The 25,930-nt window shown below is 41.9% G+C and overlaps 4 protein-coding genes across 8 annotated transcripts in view; 2 read left to right on the plus strand and 2 right to left on the minus strand.

The window, feature by feature from the left end:
* Window positions 1-502: 502 nt before the first annotated feature.
* Window positions 503-6,646, minus strand: c11orf54 (chromosome 11 open reading frame 54). Its single transcript, XM_087141601.1, has 9 exons — window positions 6,565-6,646; window positions 6,073-6,240; window positions 4,903-5,001; window positions 4,545-4,618; window positions 3,998-4,099; window positions 3,378-3,542; window positions 2,579-2,728; window positions 1,935-2,048; window positions 503-1,316 (listed from the first exon to the last, which is right to left on the minus strand). Exons 2-9 carry the CDS (start codon window positions 6,131-6,133, stop codon window positions 1,143-1,145), a joined length of 939 nt encoding a protein of 312 aa, XP_086997727.1. The 5' UTR covers window positions 6,134-6,240; window positions 6,565-6,646; the 3' UTR covers window positions 503-1,142.
* Window positions 6,647-6,717: 71 nt separating this feature from the next.
* Window positions 6,718-16,077, plus strand: rad51d (RAD51 paralog D). 3 transcript variants are annotated; one of them, XM_022230679.2, is made up of 10 exons: window positions 6,718-6,870; window positions 7,377-7,479; window positions 8,663-8,724; window positions 8,845-8,963; window positions 9,469-9,550; window positions 10,190-10,318; window positions 10,639-10,831; window positions 11,541-11,611; window positions 12,185-12,364; window positions 14,143-16,077. In XM_022230679.2, the coding sequence occupies exons 2-10, from the start codon at window positions 7,398-7,400 to the stop codon at window positions 14,194-14,196; spliced, it is 972 nt and encodes a 323-aa protein (XP_022086371.2). In that variant the 5' UTR covers window positions 6,718-6,870; window positions 7,377-7,397; the 3' UTR covers window positions 14,197-16,077. The 3 variants fall into 3 exon arrangements, with proteins under 3 accessions (XP_022086371.2, XP_022086370.2, XP_022086372.2); XM_022230678.2 differs by having other exon boundaries at window positions 6,718-6,859; XM_022230680.2 differs by having other exon boundaries at window positions 6,718-6,847.
* Window positions 14,766-23,748, minus strand: mks1 (MKS transition zone complex subunit 1). Of its 2 annotated transcripts, XM_022230674.2 has the most exons (14): window positions 23,589-23,743; window positions 22,375-22,496; window positions 21,495-21,718; window positions 21,047-21,144; window positions 19,773-19,913; window positions 19,356-19,398; window positions 18,729-18,956; window positions 17,915-18,020; window positions 17,636-17,706; window positions 16,933-17,125; window positions 16,581-16,797; window positions 15,984-16,043; window positions 15,804-15,841; window positions 14,766-15,586 (listed from the first exon to the last, which is right to left on the minus strand). In XM_022230674.2, the coding sequence occupies exons 1-14, from the start codon at window positions 23,675-23,677 to the stop codon at window positions 15,522-15,524; spliced, it is 1,695 nt and encodes a 564-aa protein (XP_022086366.1). In that variant the 5' UTR covers window positions 23,678-23,743; the 3' UTR covers window positions 14,766-15,521. The 2 variants fall into 2 exon arrangements, with proteins under 2 accessions (XP_022086366.1, XP_022086367.1); XM_022230675.2 differs by lacking the exon at window positions 22,375-22,496 and having other exon boundaries at window positions 23,589-23,748.
* A 242-nt stretch (window positions 23,749-23,990) lies between these two features.
* Window positions 23,991-25,930, plus strand: part of LOC110976857 (uncharacterized) — a 59,689-nt gene continuing 57,749 nt past the window's right edge. For both annotated transcript variants that reach the window (XM_087140641.1, XM_087140643.1), the window contains exon 1: window positions 23,991-24,101. In XM_087140641.1, coding sequence (XP_086996767.1) covers window positions 24,076-24,101 — 26 coding nt within the window. In that variant the 5' untranslated portion in view covers window positions 23,991-24,075. The remainder of the gene's footprint in view (window positions 24,102-25,930) is intronic.

Below are 25,930 nucleotides of genomic sequence, written 5' to 3' on the forward strand. Positions count from 1 at the left end.
CAAGGCGAATCGACCGGCGACATGTTTTGTTAAATAAGACTTAAGTAAAAGAAGTAATAAAATCTAGGTTTAATGATTTCACATTAAAATAACTTATCTCTGCGACCAAGCACATCTCTGTGACATTCATCATGGATCGATCTGCAGACATAGTGGACATTGAGCAACTTTTTTTCTGCAGTAAATTTTTCGGTGTCTGTTAGTTGCTATAAGATGAGCGCCAGTTGCATTTTGACTACAATATAGATTGGTTTTGAGCAATATAGATTGGTTTTTGAACCACAATCTCAGCTGCATCCATGTCGGTCTTCACTCGCCTTTGCTCAAATATTGCACATTGCATTTTACATTGCTTACATTCTTCCGTTTGGGAAACCAGCAAAAATTTGAATTAAAAAAAAACTATCTGCATTATAATGTAAACCGAATAAACCATTTTCTGGAGTAAAATCATTGATAAATATTTCTTTTAGGTAAACAAATGACACTTCTTCTTATAAAATTAAACTAAAACAGATAAATTTTGTAACGTATCATTTTATTAAAGCATCTTGATTCAATATAAAATTCCCCGGCATTAATTTCATATTTGACTGATCACAGGACAAAGGGAAAAAACAATGATAAATTACTAGAATCTCTACATTCGTTCTCATAGATTTAAACAAGAAATACTGCACAAGCTTACAGTCTATGGGCGTCAGAAAAAAACGCCATTTTTTGTCTTCCACAATTTTTTTCTTCTAACTTATGTTTACGGACAGGCAGGATTATCAATCCAAAACCACATTCATGGCATATTTTCAATTTTTTGCCTTGAGGCTTCATCTAATTGAAGGGTTTTAACAGTTAAATCTTTGTTTCCTCGCTGCATAATAAAAGCTGAAATCTCTTATACAAAGTAAGCAATCTTTTTTTGAAATGAGGATTAAATTTGAACATGAATGACTTGTTAACGTTTTCTGAAAATATTCTTTCTTGAAACATGAGACTGATGGACTCTCTACAGTCCATGAACAAATTGAGAATGAGGTTTGGAGATGAATGATAATTAAAGTAATGGATTTAAACAGTTTTATATTCAGCTGATTATTTGTTAGGGGGACAGCTGCGGCGGAGCACTTTTTGCACTTGCATATTTTTCATTTGTCTTTGGGTACCCATTTCTCGGTGGGCCGATCCACCCGGTACACCCATTCAGCAGGGTGAAAATAACCTCTGTAGACGACATCTTCGGGTGTGGTGTCATAATGATAGTGACCTCCTGCTCCGTGGTGACTGAAGCAATGAGTGTGCTCAATCCGCAAATCAAGACCCTAAATATCCACGAAAACGAAAAACCTGGAGTTAACTTTGACAAAAGAAATCGACCATAAGTTTCTTTTTTTTGCCAATTTTAAACTTTCTTTGAGTCACGGATGACTCAAGATGTACTCACGATCTAGCTGACTGCATTAACCCTATCCTATATGATGAAAGCAAGAAATTTCTTCAAAGTACTAGATGAAATGCAAATTTAAGACATAAATAAAAATCATAAATTGAAAGTTAGACATGGTATATACTGCAAATCAACTATGCAGAGATATCCACCACGTGTTGACATGCCCCTAACTGGCAAAAAGAGAGATACAGGCACGCGTAAAAAACACACATTCAAACTGAAATTTGAATTTGAAACCTTTGGATTTGGGTTTTCCCTGGGATATTTATCTGGGGTTTCCTCCCACCTCTGAAACTGAACATTGCATCATTTGGCTTCTTAGCTGTTACTTCATCCTGTAATTGGCGCTAAATGCACTCTCAGAGGGACAGAAATAAACAAATAAATGAACAAATAAATAAATGGCTGTACATGCTCAGAAAGTCCTGCACCAAACGCACATGACCAGCATGTGCACATGACATAAATGCAAAATACTAATGCTACTCACTGGGTCATAAGAGTAAAACACACTCAGACAAACAATTGGTGCATCAAACTCAAAGAATTTCAACCACGCCTCTACCTCCTTCAGGTTGGTGATGGGAGTTGGACAGAAATCTGGCTGCGGTAAGAAATGACAAAAATGGGTTATTTCAGAAATTCTAAAACAAAAGGAGCCGTTTCTACACATTATTACAGGCACATATCTAAGATGGCAGTAATTTGAGTGATGATGCTCCGAATTGCTCGATCCAAAGCCATGAATGACCTCTCTGATGCTAGGGAGCACTGTTTGAAGAACATGGCACTGAATGCATCTTGGTACTGTTCATGGTAGTCAACAGTTTTAGCAGGAGGGGTGTGGACTTCCCAAATATGGTACCCTATCCTCTCAAATCCAGCCACCCTCCTCAACTTGACTCCCCAATATTCCTTAGGGGTTCTCCCCCCACCAAAAATGTTAACTGCTCCCTCCAGTTGCACCACAGGGGACTTGAATGGATGGCTATATCAGAGCAAGAAGTTTTAGATGTAGGCGTATTTTGTATCTTCCTTCACCAGAAAGTTAGATCAAAACTGACAACTGGGGGGGTGGGGGGAGCGCCAAACCCCTGCATCCCCCTGTGGGTGTACCACTGGGTCTTGACATACCATGACATGTAACCATGCTTTGCCCCGATCAATCAGGAACGTTCCTCCTAAACCAACGGCTTTGTCCCCATACTTGGCTTGAATCACTTTCCTCATGGCTGCTACAAAGTCACTTTCCCCAGTTCTCTTGCTGGCTTTTACTTCCAGCACCTGAAAGAGAAAAAAAATCTCAAATGAATAGCGTGATTAGTTTTCATAATACTTAGAATTAAAACTGTTTTTTTAAGTTGTACTGGAAACAAATGGCCACCACCTAACCAACATAATTATTAAATGCTTCACTGCTTCAATAATTGTTGATAATTAAATCATTTTTAATCCATATTCAATCCTAACCCTCCTGATCCTTCAAAATCCATCAGGAGAATGTGGAGGATTTTTTAGGATTGAGGATGGTAGTGCCCAGCCACTATTGCTTTACGTGCGGCTACACTGTAGATGCCCCTTGAAAGTTAAAGTGTAAAGAATGTGCCAGTGGTTTCCTGTGCAGAAAATGATTTTGAAGGGTCCAGAAATCTTCTTAGGATCAACAGTAGAGCCGTTATCACAGTATTATAAACAGTGATTTTATTTCATGAACTAAAAAACAAAAGATAACTCCATCTCTCACATACATCATGAATTAAACTTGCAATGCCGTGTCTGTCCATTGTCAGCAAGAAAAGCCATCCAAAACATCCTCCAAAAGTATTTTTTTGCAGCTTCTCAGACCTGTCACTTTTAGCCACACTTTCTCTGATGGAAGTTGCAGTCATGTGCCTATCATGTGACTGTACAGTAACTGATCATTTGTATTCACCTTTCCTGGTTTCCCCTCTGAACAGTAGAGGTTGACCATGAGGGCACACTCTGCACTTGCACACTTCTCCAAGATTGGTTTCCCGCTTTCGGTGTCCAGTCTCATATCATAAGTTTCACTGTTCCGTTCTCTGGCATTCGTTGAGGCTATCAGGTTTGGCATCAACTGGGACAAAAGATGTAGGCCTAATAATGACGAATCTGGTAACCATAGCAACGCTATGATAAGTATTGTATAGAGCCACTCTTCTGTGACAATTGCTCCCTACAAAATCTAACATGGCACTTTCCGCCATGAAAGGGTGCCATTAGCAAAGCCTAGTGAAACATTGCTGGATTCAGGCTAGTGATTCCTAACAGACGAAAATCACTTGATTTGAGGTAAATTGTTAGGTTGCCATTACAAACCATGCAAGAAACAGCTGAAAAATTGCCTTTAAAAATGTAATGAAACATTATTTAATTTCTGTAAAGGGTGTTCCAGCTCCTATCAAATAGTTTAAAATTCATTAATTTCTAAAAACTTCTTAGACCATAATTCTTATGAAATCTGTAGCAATGCCAAATATTTAGATTTTAGGGTCCTCGTCAGATTTGAGATTAAGGACACAGGAGACAGACCTCACTATTTACTCCGACGTGTTTGTAAGGTCCAGCCCCGGCTCCGATCATGAAAGCACCAGGCACATCAGCCAACTCTGCTACCTTTTCCATATCATAAATCTGAAAAAAGAATACATGTGTTAACATTTTGTTGCCGTGTTTGTTATCTTGGTGATCTAAGTAATTTCCCTTTTCCTCCCTGAAGGTTAATCTATTTCTTGAGCTAAAATCTCCAATTTTCACTGAGATTTCTGTGGTAAAACTGATAGTGTTTCATGTCCCAAGATCAGTGAACAAAACAGCTACTAAATGGCAGATGCTTGATCTGATCACATTTTTCTGCTACTTCTTTGACAGTTTGATCTGAGCCTGCTTCCTTCAAAGTCCTTCAGGAGGTTTTGAAGGTTTCTGTAGGATAAAGGCAGGTACGTGGCCCAGCCATTGGTAGATGCCCTAGGAGGTGTAACTATCAACGGTGTGTCATTTTCCTGCATAGTGAAGGATTTGGAGGATTCAAGAGAGTTTCTTGCAAGCATGCTATGGGAATCTCAGCAAGGATGCTTACCTTTTCAAGTTTGGGAAGTGGGTGAATGTTGGGGATTCCGCCCACGTCTACAGCCCTTGGACTCCCACATAATCCTACAAGTTCAACCAGGAAACAAAAGTAATGGAATGCAACTCCAGAAAATGACAAGAGTACAATGGTTCAAAAACTGTACAGAATATGGCATGAAGGTAAAGAAAAAATTTATAACACTGCTGTGAACAGTTTAACAAATCTGCCAGTTTTTCATAAGCCAAGCTCAGATCCGAATCAATGTTAGGCACAGCCATCAGTTGGCTACAGGAAAAACAGCGTCCTCAACTGTTCCTGCACAATGCCATTAAATAGTCTATAATATCCACTATAGTTGATACATCACCTGGTGCTGCCAGAGTAAACGGCTGCTGAGTTAGGTCTGGGCAGTCAACTACGCTGACGGATACTGAGGCAAAATGCGACTTCAAACCATCTTGCAGAACTACAAGTCAAGATAAAAATTACATTACAAAATTAAAGTTAGCAGCCTACACAATTTATAATGAATGCTGCGGAATTTCAATAAAATTCCATGGAATTCTTGGAATAGTGATATTTGGCAATTAGTTGTATTACACAAATACAGCATGGTTTGAGGAAGTGGTGGGAATTACTGGTCCCAAGGTGTAGGTCAGCTTGACTACCTCAGCCAAAGTTGGGTAATATACAAATACAGCATGGTTTATTTCTGGAAAATAGTGGGAATTACTAACCTGAGGTGTAGGTCAGTTTGACTACCTCCCGACGCTTCGGAGAGAGGTATTAAAACTGACCTACACCGAAGGACCAATAATTCCCACTATTTTCCCGAAATAAACCATGCTGCATTTGTTTTACAACACTTTATAAATATTACAACAGAAATCTCACGTTATTTGTACTCACAGATGCCATTGCTGTTTCTAAGATGCTAAATTTATGGAGTGCAGATGTGCATAGAAACAGGGCTCGAGTGGTCTTGTGCTGACATACATTTTGGGTCTTTACCGTAACAGTTATTAGGATTCAACTCCAGAATGGTTCCGTAAAGATTACATGACACAGACTACATATTGACATGGCAGGTTCCAAAGGGTTTTTTATGCTACCAGAAAAAAACTACTGCACGGCAGTTAGGTGGACACTCACGGCTATGACATCACCTGGTTGCGTATCATTTCTACTTCCTGACGCGAGGTGGAATTGGCCAATGACGTGCTCCAATTTGCTCATGAATATTTATGATGTGTAGTAACATTAACAATGCATACACACCAGCTTAAACTAACTATTTAACACTAGTATGAAAAATATTCGGTTTCATTTTTCAAAAAGGTTCATTTGAAATAAAAATCTCCTTCAAAAATGAGTTGTGTGTATGATAGCGTGCAACGTGCAGTACCAACGTCAGGCTTACCGTACGTACGTAATGTTTATAACCAGATAAACGCCCCCTCGCAACATGCCCAAACCCCGCTGCTTGGCTCCAAGATAGAGGGAATGAAAAGCATAATATTTACAAGTCTATTCTCACCTGTTGCTAATTCTCCAAGCTCTGGAACATGAAGAGCTTTCTTTTCCAATGGAAGACTCATGATCGCCGGCAAAGTTGAGCTCCAAATTTCAGCGAAAACACTTGTTTACATTGCACGTCGACTTGAAGGGTGCAGTGTCCCAATTCAAGGGAAATTCTGCGCCAGGCCTAGGCGCACAAAAAGTAGAGATTGTTTCGAAAAGAGGGGTCTATTTGGGCCAAGAAATGGTAGGATTGTGTCAGTATGCACCAGAATTATCTCTGTAGATTCAGGGGCACCCATTCGGGGGCAAAGCTGACAAAATGGGATTGAAAATTAGTCAGAAGAGCCCGAGGAAGGTGAGGGATGTCATTTGAAAAATGGCCGCTGGGAGGGCATGGCAACATTCACTTTTTGGGGGGTGAGTTTGTTTTGGGCGGATAATTAAAAAATTCATTGATTAACCTACTAAAAATTGAAAATCAAATGAAACCTGAAGGACCAAACAATACATTGTTTTTGTTTGAGAGGCCTCAGGGACTTCAGTTGCCTGCCATGGGGCTCCAAACTTGGTTGATTTTACACTATTTTCAATGGAGCTTGAATTGGTTCAGTGCACCCTGAAGCTACTGGACCTATATAGCGCCCTCAAGAGTTTATGCATATTGGCTAGATGGATCTCCGGTACATCTCCTGCCGGCTGCCCATAGCGGGAAATTTGTTCATATTCGTCGGTATTACTATTAGAGTACAGAGCAAGGAACAGAGGCGTATTTTAGCTAGAGAAGTAAAAAAGTAACTGGTGAAGTAAGCTTTCGGTACAGTTCCACGTACAGATATTACTTCTTTTCCCCTTACCTAGCCCCACTACTGGCACGTACTAGTGTGGCACGGACACTCACTCCCGATCCCGCTTAACTTAAGCGGGAGTGAGAGTCCGTGCCACATTAGTGGGCAACCCCTTACCATGCTTATTACAGTGGTTTAAAAGCCATCAAAACAGTGAAAACATGCTTAGCTCTACTGGCATGACTGGTGGAGCGATATCATTTAATTGTAACATTCCTCTTTTTCGATTTTAGACATGATCGGTCAGAGTTAACATGCAAGGAAAGTCAAATTTAGCAAGGAAAATATTGAAACGTAGCCATTGTCATGTTTGGTTTGGTGTTCACTCGAGCAATTTTTCTGGAAGGCATTTTTTTTACATTTTCTGAATTTGGTCTGGACTTGTTCCATAATCAAATAACTGCGGAAGAATGATGAATTTCATCTAGAAAACCAAGCTTAGAAAATCCAGCTCTGTTTACTGACATTGTGACAGATTAATGAGGTGACAGACAAAATGACTCTACTGCGTGTAGGACTATGCCCAGCTTTGACAGAGGAAACTCTAGATGCACTGAATACAGCAGGAATAAAAACAGGTTTGTGGTTAGCCGAGGTTGGAAACATGTTGTTTTCATTTACGCTATGACTGACGTCTGGGGTATAAAGTCTTCCTACAATGTGGAAATTATTTTTGCATTTTTTCTCACATTTTTACCTGGCGGAGGTAGCTCAAATGTCATTCACTAGGGCCCTAATTCCAATTCCATAAATGCCTTGTAGAAATTACTAAATACGCCCGCGGATGAAGTATTTTGCAGGAAATTTGGCACCACTTCACACTGTCCATCTTGTACATGCGCAAAATGCATAGGAACTCACAGCCCCTTGCATGCACAGACGACATGGTGCCGTACCCAAAACACGCAAGTGGAAAGAAAACTTGGTCCAAAAACCTGCAAATTTTCATTGACTGTAAAGCTTGGCCTACAATCTGTCAGTTATCTGCGACTTATTGGCGTCCACAGCTCATCCGCACATCAGGGGTGGTCGGTTGCTGTGCATTTCGTTAAATGTGCAACTGCGTACTACTAGGCGAATGTAGATTGCTCATGAATCGTGTGAAACCGTGAAGTTGTGCAACCTGCCAAATAAATCGTCCTGAGGCGTATTTAGTAATTTCAACTCGGCATTTATGGAATTCAGGACACAAGGCACTTGTGAACAACATTTGAGTTGTCTCTGCCAGGTAAAAATGTGAGAAAAAAAAACGTTGAAAATATTGTGCTCTGGCAGGAAGACTTTACACTCTGGATGTTTGTCGCAATGCAATGTAGACAACTTCCACACACTTTTTGCCAGGTACATGTTGGCCTGGCTAAATTTTCCACTTTCTTCCCAAATGTTTTCTTCATTTCTAAATAACGTTCTCCTGAACAGGGAAAGTCATTTTAAACTTATTTGGCAGAAGTTGATTTACATGGTCATGGATAAAACTGAGGGACCTTAAATCTAAAAACTACTTGAAATTTGTTACTTTACAGTATAGACAGTTTTCTGTTTGTCAACTGGGCCCAAATTTCAGAGGTCCTGATTCATTTTTTTGGTCAACTTCTTGCACAAGCACAGATTCTTTTGTCAGAAAAGAAAGAGTTTTTCTTAAGGTTTTGGGTTCTCAACACACAATATCGATGATGCCATAGTTTTTAATAGACAAGTCCATCTGTAGTGTCATTTTCGTCATGTTGTATTCTTCACCTTTGTCATGCATTTCTTCTGCAGTGCTGGAGTTTGTCTGTGCAGACGTTGAAGACCTCGCCCAAAAGTGTTCCATCTCATACAAGGTACAGAAAAGAAGAGATTGCCCTGAACTCAAGTAGCCTGTGACATGTCGTTTATTACTTTCACCTTCTCAGGTTTTTATTCACTGAATCTCATCAATCCTCATTTTTTTGGGGGGGTAGGTGTTGCAGTCAATAAGAAGGATGTTGCTGGCCCAGTACTCCTCTTTCCCGATAAATGGAGCTGATCTCCATGACGACGTGATGTCATCCGTTGCTATCCTGTCTACAGGATGCACCAGGTAGAGTTACAAGACACGAGTTTGGATATACATCCAGTTCAGTCCACGAAAAAGGACTTGAGATTAATATTTACGTTTTTGAATTTTAAAAATTTGAGAATTAAGACTGTGATGCTTAGAGTAAGGCTGAATTAAAGCAAAAAAAGAGTACTTTCTCACCCCCATGTCATTCCTTTTCATCCTGGTCTGCCCCCTTTTTCGCTTGACAATTTCATTTTTTGTTGAAATTGCATTGAACATTGACTTTTTAATTATGTGTAATAACATACATGTATGTGCAGGTGCCTGCAAACGTAAGTTTGAAACTCGTTAACCCTAACACTCCTCAGTCCTCCAACAGGTGAAGGATTGAGGAGGGTTAGGGTTAATGGGGAAGATGACTCCTTTAGTTGTACCAGCAAAATATGGCAGACAATCTAATCTCCATCTTTGAAGAATATGCTGTGTTAAAATAAAGGGGGCTTCCTCCTTAGTCTCTTAAAATGGTTAAAACCTTTCCCAACAGTCTTGATGAGCTCCTGGACGGTGGTCTCTACACATCTGAGCTAACAGAGGTGACAGGAGGCCCAGCAACTGGCAAAACACAGGTGAGTAGCCATACCCTCACAGGGCTCGTGTCACTGACAAGGTTTTCAGCTAAGCAATCGGTGTACAAACTTGCACTGACCCAGCCCAATCTGGACACATCTGTTATAACTTACCTATGTCAAATTGAAGCCTAGCTCTTTACTTTCACGAAAAACATCTCTCAATCCTCCAAATGTCTCCACTCTGCAAGAAGTGTTAGCGCATTTTTTGTATTAATTCAACTCTCAGAGTGTCAGGCCTCCTGCATGGCCTCGTGAAAAGAATGGTTTCTCATCTTAAAAACGTGTACGTCAATGACCATGATGTTTTTTTCCAAGATGGTGGTGGCATTTTCTGGACTCTTAAATTGCAGAAACGTTTGTCTCCAAAGGAACTTTCACCCTTTCGATTGGTAATAAACTTGCATAAAGCTACCTTCATTTTGGGAAATTAAAAAATAGTCAAAATATGTTGAAAATTTAACAGAAAAAAAGACCGTTGAAAAAAGAGGTTGAATGGAACAAAGGAGTGGCAGGGGTGAGAAACGACTGTTTTTGACTTGGCCCAAAACCTGTTGATGTATTTTTAAGGCTCTTGGGGGGTGATGGTTTATACATGTATGAACCTCAAACCAACCATGCTGCATTGGTTCTCTGCAGTTGTGCATGACAGCAGCAGCCAACATCACTGCTGCAGCACAGCAGAATGTCTTATACATCGACACCAACGGCGGATTCAGCAGCCAACGACTGCAAGATGTCATGGCTGTCAGGGGACACTCAGACAAGGTAGATGTCTCATGAAATTTGTCAAAGGAGGGCAGTGTTCAGCTTCACATGGTTTCCAGCCTGTCAATTTCTAAAGTGTCTCAAACAAAAGTCGTTCACTGTATCTGCTAGGGGATATATGTAGGTTGAGGTTGCTTTCTGACAAATTTCAAAACTTCTAAAGAGACTTGTCCTGAACACATCTTTTGAAAATAGTTCTAAACTTTGTAGATAGAGGCACATACATCATTGATACTCAAAAGTGAATTTCCCTTTCACATCAGCAAACAGAAAGTAGGCTGTAATGGATCAATTGATGTCTTTCTTTGTAAAATGCACAGGTTATGGCCGCTGCTTTCCAGAGGCTGCGTTGCACCAGGACCTTTGACCTCTTTGAACTCCTCAGCTTACTGGAAATAACCAAGTCCTCCATCGATAGCAGAAGTGATCCTTTCTACGCATCACTGAAGCTGATAACTGTGGATTCATTGACTGCCGTAGTGTCTCCGTTGCTCGGTGGACAACAAACAGAAGGTAGATACTAACACAAAATCACTCATAAGACTCAAAACAAAATCTGCAAACGGTTTCACTTTTGCTCTTCTTACATCAGCCTTGTGAAGTCATTCTCGTTTAGTAATAAGGTAATAAAAATGTGGTTGGCCTGTCTTCAATGTGCATTTAAGCACGGCTCAGGAGAATGGACGCGACTAAGGTGAGGGCAGTATCAGCGTTCAGTCTCCAAAGCCGGTCTTAAACTTTAGTTAGTTAGCCAAGCACATATTTATTCCCATTCATAAATACCTGTTTAGTCAGAGAGTCAAAAGAAGTCAATATTTGATGGATTTCCAGCGATTTTGTTCGAGGATTTAATAATTTCATTTTCCCTGAACACCCCCGTTCATTTTATGGAATATTCCTTGTGCAAATTGTCCAATTGGCATGCGTGGTGAATTGTGTGCACACAAACTCTTTGCCAATCAGAATCAATTAAACTGTTTTGCATCCAGGTGCCAGTGCGTGATTTTTGTAGTGGGCATTATCACTTCTCATCAGGGGGCATTATCAAATGTTGATACATTGTCAAGTTGCACGTTGTTGAACATGGAGACTTTCTGAGGTATTTATGAATGTAGGATTATACAGCTATCATTCTGTCCAACTGGGGAGAATAAATCAGGAGTTCCGCCGAGGACCTCTTATGAACATACAAAGTTTCACCACATTGGGTTCTATTACACAGGTCATGGGTTGATGATGCACCTAGCCCGGTCACTCAAAGCGCTGGCCGTGGAGTACTCGGTCGCTATTCTTGTGAGTTGTCTATTGTTCCCTTTCTCACTCTATCAGGTAATCTTCTTGTTTACTTGTAATAACATTTGGAGCTATCTGGCCGTAACAAAGATGGACGAGGCTGCTTTCTTGTTTGTAGACGCAATGATCTTTCTGGCCTCTACCTTGTCCGTATTTATGTTTCATGGTTTAGCCCTTTGAAAAAATGTGAGTAGTTTGGAGGCACCCTTTGACTACATATCGCTCAACATCCATATTCTCCTCTTGTCCTTTCTGTGGGTTCTTGGAACAGCGTTGTTTAGTTTTCCACAAATTCCAAGCAGAATTTCAAATAAATTTACTCATAAACATTGGAATGGCATTGAGAGCTGTTTGAATTGTTTTCGGTCGTCAAAGTGTGTAAATTACTTGTGTGTGGCTTGGACCCATCATGAACGCTGCTTGGAAGAAAATGTCACTCAGCAGAATTTTTGCTCGGCTAAAAATCAGCCGGGAACCAGCCATAATTTGTATACATCTCATGATACTTTAGCCGGTAACCTATTATTGCCAAGCAAGGTGTGTGCTTAGCTCATGATTGTCTATATCTCCTAGTTGACCAATAACCAAGTCCGGGGCGATGGGACCCAGCGTAAGCCTGCCCTAGGACGTACCTGGTCCCATGTACCCCACTGCCGTCTGCTACTCACCCATGACAGGTCAGATGACGCCAGCCTGCAGACTCCTAGCCATCAAATCAGAAGGGAAGCCAAACTCATCAAATCCGGGAGACAGGTATGCAGTGGTGTTTTATTCAAGTCCATCACAAGTTTTTTCACAAATCCCCTCACATCATCATCATCATCGGTCCGTGTCATCTGGAAGTTTTCTTCCGGTCGAACACACCCCAGATGCGCTGCCATTGCTCTTGATCTGACATGAGACCCCGTAACTCTTGCTTCGTTGCACCCCATAGTTACAAAGTGTCTTAACATAGGCCAACTTTGCAGAATTTGGATTTGGTTCTCACAGAATGAGGTCTGACACTGGCTGCTCAGTAGCTCAGAGAGCATGGCCCAGAGCATGGCCCGCGAACTTCCGTGCTCTCTTAGCATTAATATGGCTAACTGATGAACTAAGCCCCCTCTATGTAACTGGGTGTTATGGACTCCAGCAGTCCAGTACATGTTATGAACAATGCGAAGCAGACACGTAAAACACCCATCGAGTCTGTCCAACATGTCTTGGTTCACAGCCAGTCACAAGGCCCCCTCACAAGGCCAGTCACAATCCCTTCAAGAGGCCAGTCACAAGTCCCTTCACAAGGCCAGTCACAATCCCTTCACGAGGCCAGTCACAAGTCCCTTCACAAGGCCAGTCACAATCCCTTCACGAGGCCAGTCACAAGTCCCTTCACGAGGCCAGTCATAAGTCCCTTCACAAGGCCAGTCACAAGTCCCTTCACAAGGCCAGCCATAAGTCCCTTCACAAGGCCAGTCACAAGTCCCTTCACAAGGCTAGTCACAAGTCCCTTCACGAGGCCAGTCACAAGTCCCTTCACGAGGCTAGTCACAAGTCCCTTCACGAGGCTAGTCACAAGTCCCTTCACGAGGCCAGTCACAAGTCCCTTCACAAGGCCAGTCATAAGTCCCTTCACGAGGCCAGTCACAAGTCCCTTCACAAGGCCAGCCATAAGTAACAGGATGAACAGTGACAACAAATGCTGTTGTCACAGCTCGTTTGAATATCTTGTGAATTGGCTTAAGACTGAATTACTTGTGATGGACTTACAAGGACTTGTGACGGGCTCGAATATGAAACTGGTATGCAGTTTTTGATTTCAAATCCAAATTTTCCCTTGAAAATGGCTCACTTGTTGACTTACCTACAACCTGTAGTCTGGATAAATCATGTTAATTGTACAGTTTCATTGAGTGTGTACACCTATATTACCTGAGTGCTCGGATGCACTGAATGTACACCTATATTACCTCAGTGCTCGGATGCACTGAATGTACACCTATATTACCTGAGTGCTCGGATACACTGAATGTACACCTATATTACCCGAGTGCTCGGATGCACTGAATGTACACCTATATTACCTGAGTGCTCGGATGCACTGAATGTACACCTATATTACCTGAGTGCTCGGATGCACTGAATGTACACCTGTATTACCTGAGTGCTCGGATGCACTGAATGTACACCTGTATTACCTGAGTGCTCGGATGCACTGAATGTACACCTATATTACCTGAGTGCTCGGATGCACTGAATGTACACCTATATTACCTGAGTGCTCGGATGCACTGAATGTACACCTATATTACCTGAGTGCTCGGATGCACTGAATGTACACCTATATTACCTCAGTGCTCGGATGCACTGAATGTACACCTATATTACCTCAGTGCTCGGATGCACTGAATGTACACCTATATTACCTCAGTGCTCGGATGCACTGAATGTACACCTATATTACCTGAGTGCTCGGATGCACTGAATGTACACCTATATAACCTGAGTGCTCGGATGCACTGAATGTGTCTACACGTTGTCTCTTTCATCAGCCAATCAATGTGAGTTGCACCTTCAAGATTGATGATGCCGGCATCTGCAGTTGACTCCGTGAGTTCATTAGTCCACTCTCAGTAGCACTGTGAGAAGTTACAGGACGTCAGTACTGTAGAGGCTGATATATATTAAAGGCAAGTTCACATTTGGCCAACCTTGAGCTGAATTTCTCCACGTTTGAGTGGGATTTGTTTACATACCCTACAAAGTGGCAAAGATATGAAAACTTCAGTAAGTCCTTTGGTGACTTGGCCAGTCAGCATTCCTTGTATGTTGCAGTTTATCCTTCAATAGGGGGCGATTTGCAATAGTGAGCCTCCAAGAGTTTGCAACGCCTCGGCCAATCACAAAGCCTGGAATCTGTCGACCCTTTTCAAACGTGCTTTGGGTGGAGAGGTTTTGCACGCTGTGATTGGCCAATACATTGCAAACTCTTGGAGGCGGGCTATTGTGAAACGTCGGTATTAGAGGTTGGTTTTGTGTTCCGTTCACACAACAGTGACTCCTGTACCAGAAATAGTCATTAAAGATGTGTTGCTATTTGACAGCCGTATGATGAGATTTTTCAGTTGAAGTTTGACAAAGGGTTTGAAGTTCAATAAGTCTGTCACAGAAATCATTGTTAAAATCTATTTTTATATTTTATTCACTTTTTTGTACACTTATCTGTACAGCTGTGTCAATGACAGTGGATACATACATGTACATGTGTATCATTAAATGATTAACAAATATTTACATCAAAGGTAAGGACTACAAGCATGATTGTTCATAATGGAGACAATCAGCTTCTGTCCTGATGACGTCAATTGTTGTGTACTTTCCTATAAAGTCAGAGTAGGCCCACAATCCACTAAGCACCTTAGGAAAGCCCACACGTAAACAATGGGTAGCATCGCAAAATGGCATATATGAAGGGTTTAGACCCAATCAGAAAGACACATGTGCACTTTCCTTTACCTCCTTGTAAGTAGAGAATTTAATATATTATTTCTTGGGTCAGAAATGGAAATCCCATTTGCATGCCGACTACAGGCCACATAAGTTGAAACAAAATGCAGAGAACACTGCAAACTACGCTGGCTTTTGTCGAATTAAATGGGACAAGGCGCTTGCTAACACCACAGCATGTAAAACTGGCAGCTAATTGAACAGAATTCTAGCTGGTTAACTATTTCCTATAAGCAACATATTCCTGTGCTTACCAAATCTATTTTGACTAACAAAACTGACCAAAGATTGACTAGCCAATTAGGCAAAGTAAAAGTCAGTCAAGTGTGGTGCTGAAAATCTTCACATGACTGTATTTACCTCAAAACTGCTTCTGTTTTGGCGAAAGAATAAGCAAGATCAGGTTTGTGTATTTCAGTTTTTTTTATTGAATGGTTGAGAGAGTTTCTTTGGCAGCTTGCATTCTCTTCCTGGCTCTCTGGAACAATTCTGTAATTAAAAAAATAAGTACAAGTCAAATTTAAGTAATGTTCACTCTAGGAGTTGCTACTTGGCATTCAAAGTGTGTAACTTTGTTGCTTAATCTCTGAAATGTGAGGTAAATGACATGGGGAAGGTTTTGGCCATAATTGTTGCAAACGTTTGAAGTTGTGCTGAACTTTGATGTAAATTTTCTAAAATGGAAATATTTGCTCGGATAACTCACCCAGAACATTCTGGACAGACGCTTGCATCGTCAGGCCACTGTCAGAGAAACAACAGATTTAGGTTGAACTCAGTTTCTAACTCCAAAAAATTCAGAGGTTTTCTCAGAGTCTGCCAATTTTCACGGTCTTTTGCTTGTCTGTATCCTAAAATCTGCTTCTACGTTTGAACAGCAACTTACCCAAGTCTGTCCAGTAATGTTCCCACCTTCCGTTTGGAATCCACTTTGTCCATGAAGATTCTGAAACAAAGAAGAGCTTTGTTGTGACGAGCAACTTTTTTAGTCATGTGCATGTTTTGTTTACAGGATTATGTGTTAGGAAACCTAGCAAATGACAGGCCTAGTTAAACACTGAAGATGATTTCCACAATAACAGAAGTCAGTTCGAGTAGTAAAGCTTGTAAGAGCAAAGATATTTCTTAACCCATTTGCTCCTCGGACCTCTATCACGGGGCAGCCATCTTGCTTTCCTTCCATTTAAATCAATGTGACTAAACTGAGGCTGGAAGGAGAAATAATCTGTTCCCTTAATCAATATGTCAAGTTGTATTACTATTGCCAGAGGATCTACAGGGAACAAGACCAACATGGCAGCATCACGATAAAGGTCTATAGGCCTACTGAATCAGCAAAATACTCTAATCTCCAGCCAGACCCAAATGTAAACTATATCGGAAATAAATGCACAGTAAATAGAAAGATGATGAATATTCAGTGCGTCACAGCAATCAGGCTTTGCCGTCTCGTTCAGGGGGTCATCTTTACGTTTCTACTCACTGGCTCTGCTGTAGCAGGTTCAGCTTCAATGTGACGCTCCCTGTTGCCTCTGTTCGGAACCCAAATCGGCTGATCACGCTGCCCTCGTGTGTCGGTGGGACAGCTACATAGGTCGGATCTTCCAATTCAGGGGAACCACCGATGAAGAATCGACGCAAGTTGTTGAAGTAGTGCTGGCCAGACGGGCGCCACGTTTGCACCTCAACTGTGTGAATACCTGGAAGGCAAAGTGACAGCAGAATCAAACCTGTGAGATTTCTGACTTGAGCTTCTTGCACTAAAATTTCACAGATCCACCCTAGAATTACAGACAGGAGCTTTGTTTGAGGGTGGGGCATGATTGGGTACCTACCCGGTGTTGAGGGTATGGTCAGGTATCCGTACCCCTCCGTGCGATATCGCTGCCAGGAATCAATAGACAGGACCTCCAGAAAGATCTGTGGCCATTGAGGTAGCAATGGTTCCCGATGCTCCTCCTCGCCAAGCTCCTCTTGCTTGTAGAATAGCTCCAAGTCAAACGGGTAACAGAAGTAGGCTACGTTCTCCTGCTTAGAAGGAGAGAATGTAGTTGACCAACGACGTTGACTGAACAGTAAGTGTGCTTCTTCTCCAGGCACTGGACGAGGGAGTATGTGAGCCCTGAGCTGGACCAAGAGAGGCTGCAATTTTCCTAGCAACGCAGGCACTTTTGGTTGGAACTGAACTGTGCTGGTTCACGAACGACTATGAATTCATATGTTATGGTCGCGTCACTACCAGGAAAATGAACACTGCTGACCAACCTTGCTCTGTTTAACTGACGAGGGGGTGCTTCTGCTCAAGGTGGATAGTACGCTTAACTTAAGAATCGGCTCAAAAAAGGGTTTGTTGCTCCTTACTCTATCAACAGAGTCCGACAGAATCCTCTCCTGTAGGATTTCATTTTGTTCAAACACAGTGCGGCTTACAGAAGTAACAAGAAGTGATGTCATCTTGAATTAGGAATTATTTTTGAATCGCATCACGAGTCTTATGCCATTCAGCAGCTACCACCCTTTACAAGGTGTCCAACTTACTCTGTCAATTTCCTTCGTACTGCATGTCTGCGTGACCCCTGATAGTTGTTGCGCAGTATCTGTTGACCAGTCTGAAATAAAGAACCAAAAATGAGGCCTGGCTAATAACGCTTGTGATTAAATCCTTCTTTCAGTGAAGTAGTTTACCAAGTGACCTATCTGTTGAAGAGAATCCTTTGGTACCTGTATGTTTAGTTTTGGAAACAACAGTTCTGTTATGTGATGAGAGATTTACTGTCTTTTATCTGAAAAAAGTAAATGCAAGAATGTTCCACTTACGCTTGGGTAACTCCACAAAAAAGTGGACATAGAGATTGTCATACTCGTAGTTCTTGGCAGAAACAATTTCGCCGTAAACCAGCAGTCTCAGAATTCCTGACGCAACCTATTTGAATTCAAATGGTGATATCAACGAGATCTTAGGCTCCTCAAAACCTTGTGGCCAAATACCCCACAAAACCAAAACAGTTTGTCATTTTATGTTTGACTTCCTCTCTCACCCTTGGCTCCTTTTCATTATTCACAGCGATCCAAAATAAAATCTTGTCTGCAGAGAGCTTGGACAGTAAACAGACAAATTGCATTGTTTGTTTATATTTTCATGTTTCAGATATTTTATAATTCGTCAGCATGGCTTTGAAGTGGTGGGTAAGAACTTTCCACAGCATGTGATATCAATCTCTTCTTTAACCCCTTAACGCCGGGATTCTTTTGACCATGACTGCTGGGCTGTGGTATGTCCAGAATGTAAAGCTCTGTCCAGCAGCAGGCCCCATTGAAATCGCAGCTGCATGGTGAATAGTGCTGTATGTGTGGTATGCACCAATCCTCACACAAAGCCGCGGCTGTCGACGGTTCTGGGGCTGAAGGGGTTAAGACTGGTGGATCTGAGAAGAACAAGTGGATGTAAACTTGACGTTTTGACCGGGATGCTCTGGTCATCCTCAGGCATGTCAGGAGAGAGGATGGTGGCTGTCAATGAAGCTTACCCTTGTGCAAATCTGAACTACTGCCTGCTCCAGAGTTTAAGAAGATGGAACATCAAATATTTCACAAAACAGAAGTCAACAAGTGTGAAAAGTCAGCCACGAACCTGTTCGAAGTCATGGCCCACCATGGCCCCGACGTAATCCATATGTCTCTGGTACAACTCTCTGAACATCTTGGTCTCTCGGTCTTGATCACGCCGGGCCATCGGCAGAGATGCCAGCTCCAGTGTGTACTCAAAGGTATCGCGTTGTGTGGACTCGGTGACTATGGTGTATGGGGGCCGATAACGATTGAAGTCTGGCGTGACAGACAACACCCCATGGGTGTCATACTGTCCAAAGCATGACGAAGAAACAGGAAAGTATATTAGTTACTATAATCAGTGTCAAAAACAGGTTTCAGAAACCAGAAATTTAACAAACCTTCCATCCAAAAAAAAATCTAAAAATATGTTTCAGTCCTCTAAGTTTGAGACACTATCTTATCACTATGAACTTGTGACAATTGTGCATGGATACAGCTAATTGTGGTCAAGTCGATTGCTCAAGGTCACAAAAGTTGTATCAAAAATTCAACTTATGAACAGAAATCTTAGCCATACAGTACTACTGAATGTCAATAATGATCATTGAGACCAAAAATTCTTAAGAAAAGTATGAAGAGTAAAGCTTTTATTTTCTGACTTTTGCGAGACAATTAATAGGAGCAACAAATAGCAAACTGTAGATACCTTTATGGTGCAGAGAATGTATTCATCCAGTATTGTGGGTTCGCTGTCAAGAGGAAAATAATAAGATGTATTCCGCTTGAGTTTGAATAATGAGATGTAAAAGTCATCTGTCAAGAAAGTTCACGTGTAAGAAAGGTAGATATTGAAATGCAAACTCCTACTTTAATAAGCAATGAGCTGTAAGCAATAAAATCCAGCATCCCTGTTAGAATTCTCCTGAAAAAGCAGAGATGGGGTGATGATTGCTTTGTAGATGTGATGAATTGAGCATTAATGATTAAATAACGCTGTAAATCAACAACAACGTGTCCTTATTACTTAGGTGCGGCTTGAAATCACACAGGACTCTATGAGAGTTAGCTGCAGCCGCTGCCATAGTCCCGTCGGTAATTTCAAGTAATCTGACCAAATACTAACTCTTCCACTGCGCTGAGATCAGCCATGATGTACATAGTCTGTACTGGTGTGTCGATGACGTGAGCGCTTCGTTTATGCTCCTCTGATGGGGCTTCCATGACTGGGTTGATCTTGGGTTGGAACGAACTACCATCACCGTAACTACAAAGACAAAGCATGGAAATCCTGATCTAACAATTGTACTCCACACATTCTGAAACGTGTAGATGAATCACCAACTCCAGCCCAAGAGTGTTCTCTGAACTACAGGCAACAATGAAATTGCAGGAATTGAAAACGTAAAACCTTCCGTTCTACCCCCTTCTTGAATCAACCCCTCCCCCATTCAAATCCTCCTCTGTTCTGCCCCTCCTGTTCCATTCTTTGCAAGCTCCTGCTTTCCTCAGCTCTGTCCCTCTCCTATTCAACCCTCCCTCACTCCACTCTACCCAACCTCAGAACAACCCTCCCCCACCCCTATTCAACCATACCCCCATTCCAATCTGCTCCACCCCACGCCTCTCCTATTCAACCCTCCCTCACTCCACTCTGCTCTACTCCATCTCAGAGTCACCCTCCCCCACCCCTATTCAACCATACCCCCATTCCAATCTGCTCCACCCCATCCCTCTCCTATTCAACCCTCCCTCACTCCACTCTGCTCTACTCCATCTCAGAACAACCCTCCCCCACCCCTATTCAACCATACCCCCATTCCAATCTGCTCCACCCCACCCCTCTCCTATTCAACCCTCCCTCACTCCACTCTTCTCTACTCCATCTCAGAACAACCCTTCCCCACCCCTATTCAACCATACCCCCATTCCAATCTGCTCCACCCTATCCCTCTCCTATTCAACCCTCCCTCACTCCACTCTGCTCTACTCCATCTCAGAGTCACCCTCCCCCACCCCTATTCAACCATACCCCCATTCCAATCTGCTCCACCCCACGCCTCTCCTATTCAACCCTCCCTCACTCCACTCTGCTCTACTCCATCTCAGAGTCACCCTCCCCCACCCCTATTCAACCATACCCCCATTCCAATCTGCTCCACCCCACCCCTCTCCTATTCAACCCTCCCTCACTCCACTCTGCTCTACTCCATCTCAGAACAACCCTCCCCCACCCCTATTCAACCATACCCCCATTCCAATCTGCTCCACCCCACGCCTCTCCTATTCAACCCTCCTTCACTCCACTCTGTTCCACCCCTCTTCAGCCCCACCCTCCAACCCTCTCCTGTCCAATCCCTCCCCTTGCTCCATCCCTTCCGGGCTCCATCAGACCCTCACCCATTTCTTCTCTCCGTCTGTTTCCTCCTTCTGACATTCTGCATCTTCTGGGTCAGAAACGACGGCGTTTCCTTGCTTGATGTTGTCACTGCATTTTGCTGAAGTGAAGACGTACAAAACGTGTTTTACCAAAACTAGGGCCCACAGCCCAACTAAGCAGTACATCAAATGCTCAATAGCATTCCAGCATTCCATCAAAGATGACAAACTAGACTTACAATCTGGGCTTCCAATAATCAGCCTGTTCCATTGCATTTCCAAGAATTTCTAAACAAGTATCTGATTATTTAATAACCAGAGATCAATAGATGGCAAAGCCTGATGAGGGCAGGAGAGAATGATGGGTCTGAAATGTTTTGGAAATATTTTGTTTTGGAGATACACTCCCCAAGAAAAAACCCAGAGTGCACAACTGAAAAAAACAGGTGGGGAGAACTCATTTTCATACCTCCTCAAGACTGGCAAAGGTATCATGGTCCACATAGGAGAAGATCCTCGTGGTGGGTCTGCCATCTCCATCATTGTACATGGCAGTAATCTCTCTATGGTACCTCTCCTCAATGGGTCGCTTGCAGTTGTCCCGGTCACGGTAGAGTTCCACCTCCAGTTGGCTGAACAACTTCTCCTGCCATTTCAGGGTGTAGGTCTCGTCATCTTCTGGCCGGACTTGAGCTGTCAGGTAAGTCGGTTCAAATACACTGAGACCAAAGTGGCAGTTTGTTCACTACTGTCAGACATATATTGAGTGTTCACTTCATCTCTCTAAACAGCGGTACATGTAACAAGCTAAACAAGTTTAGTCATGAAGCAAGCTTGTGGTGAGCCAAATCGGCTCATCAGTCAGTGTTTTTCTCCAGTGTTCTTGCCATGGAATGACTGATAATATTTCTATGCCCCTTGGATGGGACGCCAGTCCATCACAGGTTGCTCTCCAGCTAATGCTGGTACCCATTTATACTCCTGGGTGGAGAGCAGCAAATGAGGGTAAAGTGGCTTGCCCGTGGATATAACCTTTGGCCAACAAGAACCATTGACCCTTGGCTCATCAAACACAAACCTGAACCACATGGCTACACTCCCTACTCATTAAATTTGGCCCTAAATGAACAGGAACAAAACATTTTTGAGCTTGAATCCAAATATCTAGGTTCTGGCAGCACAGGTACAAAATCAGCAGTTGAGTAAGATGTAGAGACCTTGGAGTAATATTTGCTGAAAAATAAGCCCTTTCAGTAATTCAGACAACAAAAAAATCTGAAAATGCAAGCTTCAGCAGTAGACAGCAACAGGTGTTGGAGGTAAGTGATTAGATATGACTCTATATGTACATTTCATTGAACGTCGACTTCCCAAAGGCCTCATTTCCATCCCTTCATGACTGGGTCCTGCCTCTTCATTGCTGTAGGCAGTAGGGACAAGACTGGTTCCGGTCACACGTTTCAAGTGCACTCTGACATAGTGATAAGACCAAAAAAAAACCAAACAGTTTTTAAAAAGTACACAAGATATCAAACTAAGTCCTGAAACTCATAGCTGGTTTCAGAACATTTCATATCAAAAGTAATCATGCTGGTGTACATCATTTTACTGTTACTGGCTAGTATTGTTACTTTCATGTACTTTAGAAATAAGATTTTACTTAGCCAACATTCCGTTCTGTCGCCATGTTGGTTTTAGCACCCCCACGCAAGTAAGTGAACAAAGCTAGAGGGGAACGAATTGTCTACAACAATAACAATCACAAGCATCCATTCGCCAAACTTTACACAACGTTCTTGTCATGAAATTTGTTCCACTCTGTTAAATCCTCTGAGCATGTGCACATGAAATGTGAAAAAGGTTTATACACAAGAAATTATAATTACTGAGAATGTATTTTTGATATCTACGTTAGGCTGTTATACCGCCTTAGGCTTATCAAAGTTGTCTTTAATGGGGCAGCGCAGACATCCATGAGTTTCACAAAAATACGGGTAGCAGCCACACAGCACCGGTGAAAACAACTGCAACGAGCATTCGCGTACGTACAGATCAAAGGAAAAGATTGTATAACCCGATCCTCGGACTGGCTGGTGCGCGCATACATTGCCAAGGTCGCTATTTTCACTGGCGCAGCACCTGTCATTTTGCAAGAATCCCGGATGTCCGCGCTGCTCCATATGCTTAGTAAGACCCTAATCAAACCTTTTTACGAGTATCATATGTTCTTGTACATGTACTTGTGTGTTTTGCATTTCTCAAAAAGAATTAAGCCTAAACCTAATTTGGTATTCCTTGATCCTCATATTGAAAACAAAGAAACAAAATTACCGACACAATTCTGAAGAATGTCAGACCACAGACGTTTTCGAATGCGCACCTTTAATTGAAGAGCTCTAACTGCACAAAACCAACATACAAAGTTTATTGACCCCAGTTTAACCTTGCGCTCGTTAACGGACCCAACACTTTTAAGTTTTAGCGGGCCGCAAGAATTCACCACATCACACCATGCTTCAGAAATTGATACCAGTATATGACCCACTTTGTTCTCGGTCCTTACTTGATTTTAAAATTCTTGATAGGATCCCTAGATCGGTAGTAGGCTGTTCCAAGATCACTCCCACCACCTCCACCACTGTCTTCCGCCATTTTCCCAAGCTGGAATCAGGTTGCCTAGATATTTGGGCGCAGGTATTATTTACCATCACTTAACAAAAATAATTCAGCCATTTTCAGTAAAATGAGTCTTATGAATTTAATACTTCCATTTTGATTGTAAATAGACAAAAAATGAAACAACATTTCTGTATTTTAAGCTGATGATTGTCTCTCGTTTTGTAAGATTTTGTCAAAATTTTCACCTTCGGTATTACGCATCCCCACTACAAAGTAACATGGTCTAATTTATTGCACAGTCTGGTATCTGTACTGTTATGCCATATCTCCATTGAAAACGTTCTGCTGATGACATTGGGCTCCAGACTTAAGGTTAAGGTCGCTGCCCTACTTTACGACGTCACTTAAGATGGCGCTCTATCTGGGCATTCATGGCTAACAGACAACCGCCAGAAAGGTCAGATATTTCCCCCTTTTCTACAGCGATATCATCATAGATATTCCTTTTTTTAATTATATGATAATCAAGGAGTTTTCTTTATGTAGTGCTTGTATTTTGGAATTTTACGGGAACTGATAGGGGATGTTAAAGAAAGGACATGATACTTTGCTAGACTAGAGAGACGAATCCAATTGTTATTAGCTTGACTCATCATTCTTCTGTTCATGAATAGGGATCATGGATATGACTAGGATGGGCAGTTATGAATTTACTGGGGAAAGAGTTCAATACATGGACGCCACTTGACACCCTGTGCACGAACCTTATGAGACTGGTCTGAAAAATTCTAATTGTTTTCTCAGTAGGCCCTAAACAACTTATTTTCCCTCCTGAACTTAGCCCCACTAGTGTGGCATGGACTATCACTCCTGATCTATCCTTAGCCACACATCTGTATTGGCAATTTCGTGTCGGCGTATTGAACATTCCGGCGCACCCACTTATCATCGTGGGCACAATTTTTTTTGCACACGAACATGATTCTTGACCTTTCCGCGAATTCCGCTTTCTAAAAACCATTTATTGAATGATTTTACTCATGTTATTGAGGTATTTTCCAGTCTTTTTGCCTTTATCCGTTCAATCTAACGGGCTCGCTCTCTCAGTCGCCATCTTTAAAATAAGGTCATTGAGCATTATGTCACTTGACCCCTCATCTTCTCGACGGCTGTTCCATGTCAAGATACCTAAACTGCTGCCAAAGTTTTGGAGGAGCGCATTGGTACATGTACATGTAGTATCTTACCGCTCAGTCCATGTATTACATATGTCTTGACATGGAACAGCCGTCGAGACGATGAGGGGTCAAGTGATGCCGGAATGTCCAATACCCCAACACGAAATTGCGTATACGGATGTGTGGCTAAGGATAGATCAGGAGTGATCCGTGCCACACTAGTGGGGCTATCCTGAACTGAACTTTTCTGGACATGTTTTTGATTTTTGATGCCATGGTGACTATATTATTTTTAAATTTAAGTCACTGCAGGGAAGAATTACTGGCGTCCTTATGTGGAACTCTTCCCCTTATTGGTGTTGGATCAGCCGATAAGCACGATCTGCCGATCGCTCTGCGTAATTGGTTGATCCTAAATGAAATCTCCAACTTCCCTCTTTGGAAACAACAATCTTTCACATGTGTGAATTTGAAAGAAAAGACAACCAATTGGCATGATTGGCAGATGGTGGAATTATCAACAGAAAAATCACAAATATGCAGTTATAAGATCGACTGATTGCACAAAGATTGGGTGATTGCACATATCGACCAATTGTGCCCAGTTTGATTTAGCCATAGGCCTATTGTCCACGTTTGTTGTGTGGTTCACATTAACAGATATATGCCACTTGACACCCCGTGCACAAACACCGTGAGGCTGGTCTGAAAAGTTTTGCTTTCTACATGAATACCTTAATAATTTCCCTGCTGAATTTGACTTTTTAGATTATGTTATTACTTTTCCATTGCAAATAGATAACTGTAGGAAAAAATGTGGCAGCTGCACATGGAATTCTTTCCAGTTCGCTAACCAAGTAATATAGTTAAATGAGAGTACTATTCGGCCAGTAAAAAATTTGAATGGAAATCGTTTTTTTGTCTACACTTCTTAGCAATGAAAGGATTACGAAGAACATAAAACTATGGTGACATTCTCTCTTCAATTTGTGTTCCATAAAATGAAATTACTCTTCGGAAAATTAAAAAATTTGTATGGAAATGGTTTTTTTTGTCTACAATTCATAGCAATGAAAGGATTACGAAGAGCATAAAACTGCCGTGGCAT

The sequence above is a fragment of the Acanthaster planci genome, linkage group LG09 (genome assembly GCF_054643075.1).
Source record: "Acanthaster planci isolate LZ-2023a linkage group LG09, COTS_SCS, whole genome shotgun sequence".
Classification (NCBI taxonomy): domain Eukaryota; kingdom Metazoa; phylum Echinodermata; class Asteroidea; order Valvatida; family Acanthasteridae; genus Acanthaster; species Acanthaster planci.

Bases quoted from the DNA above. Each gene is read 5' to 3' on its own strand.
- mks1 (XM_022230674.2), bottom strand. From the start codon at position 23,677: ATGGCGGAAGACAGTGGTGGAGGTGGTGGGAGTGATCTTGGAACAGCC. The intron at 18,957-19,355 runs GTATCTACAGTT...TGCTTTGGACAG, and splicing joins ACATTCTCTGCACCATAAAG to TATGACACCCATGGGGTGTT. The intron at 17,707-17,914 runs GTAAGTGGAACA...TCTTTATTTCAG, and splicing joins TTTTGTGGAGTTACCCAAGC to ACTGGTCAACAGATACTGCG.
- c11orf54 (XM_087141601.1), bottom strand. From the start codon at position 6,133: ATGAGTCTTCCATTGGAAAAGAAAGCTCTTCATGTTCCAGAGCTTGGA. The intron at 2,729-3,377 runs GTGAATACAAAT...TTTCTCTTTCAG, and splicing joins CAGAGGGGAAACCAGGAAAG to GTGCTGGAAGTAAAAGCCAG. The intron at 2,049-2,578 runs GTATGTCAAGAC...TTCTTACCGCAG, and splicing joins AAGCATGGTTACATGTCATG to CCAGATTTCTGTCCAACTCC.
- rad51d (XM_022230679.2), top strand. From the start codon at position 7,398: ATGACTCTACTGCGTGTAGGACTATGCCCAGCTTTGACAGAGGAAACT. The intron at 9,551-10,189 runs GTGAGTAGCCAT...GGTTCTCTGCAG, and splicing joins CAGCAACTGGCAAAACACAG to TTGTGCATGACAGCAGCAGC. The intron at 11,612-12,184 runs GTGAGTTGTCTA...TATATCTCCTAG, and splicing joins AGTACTCGGTCGCTATTCTT to TTGACCAATAACCAAGTCCG.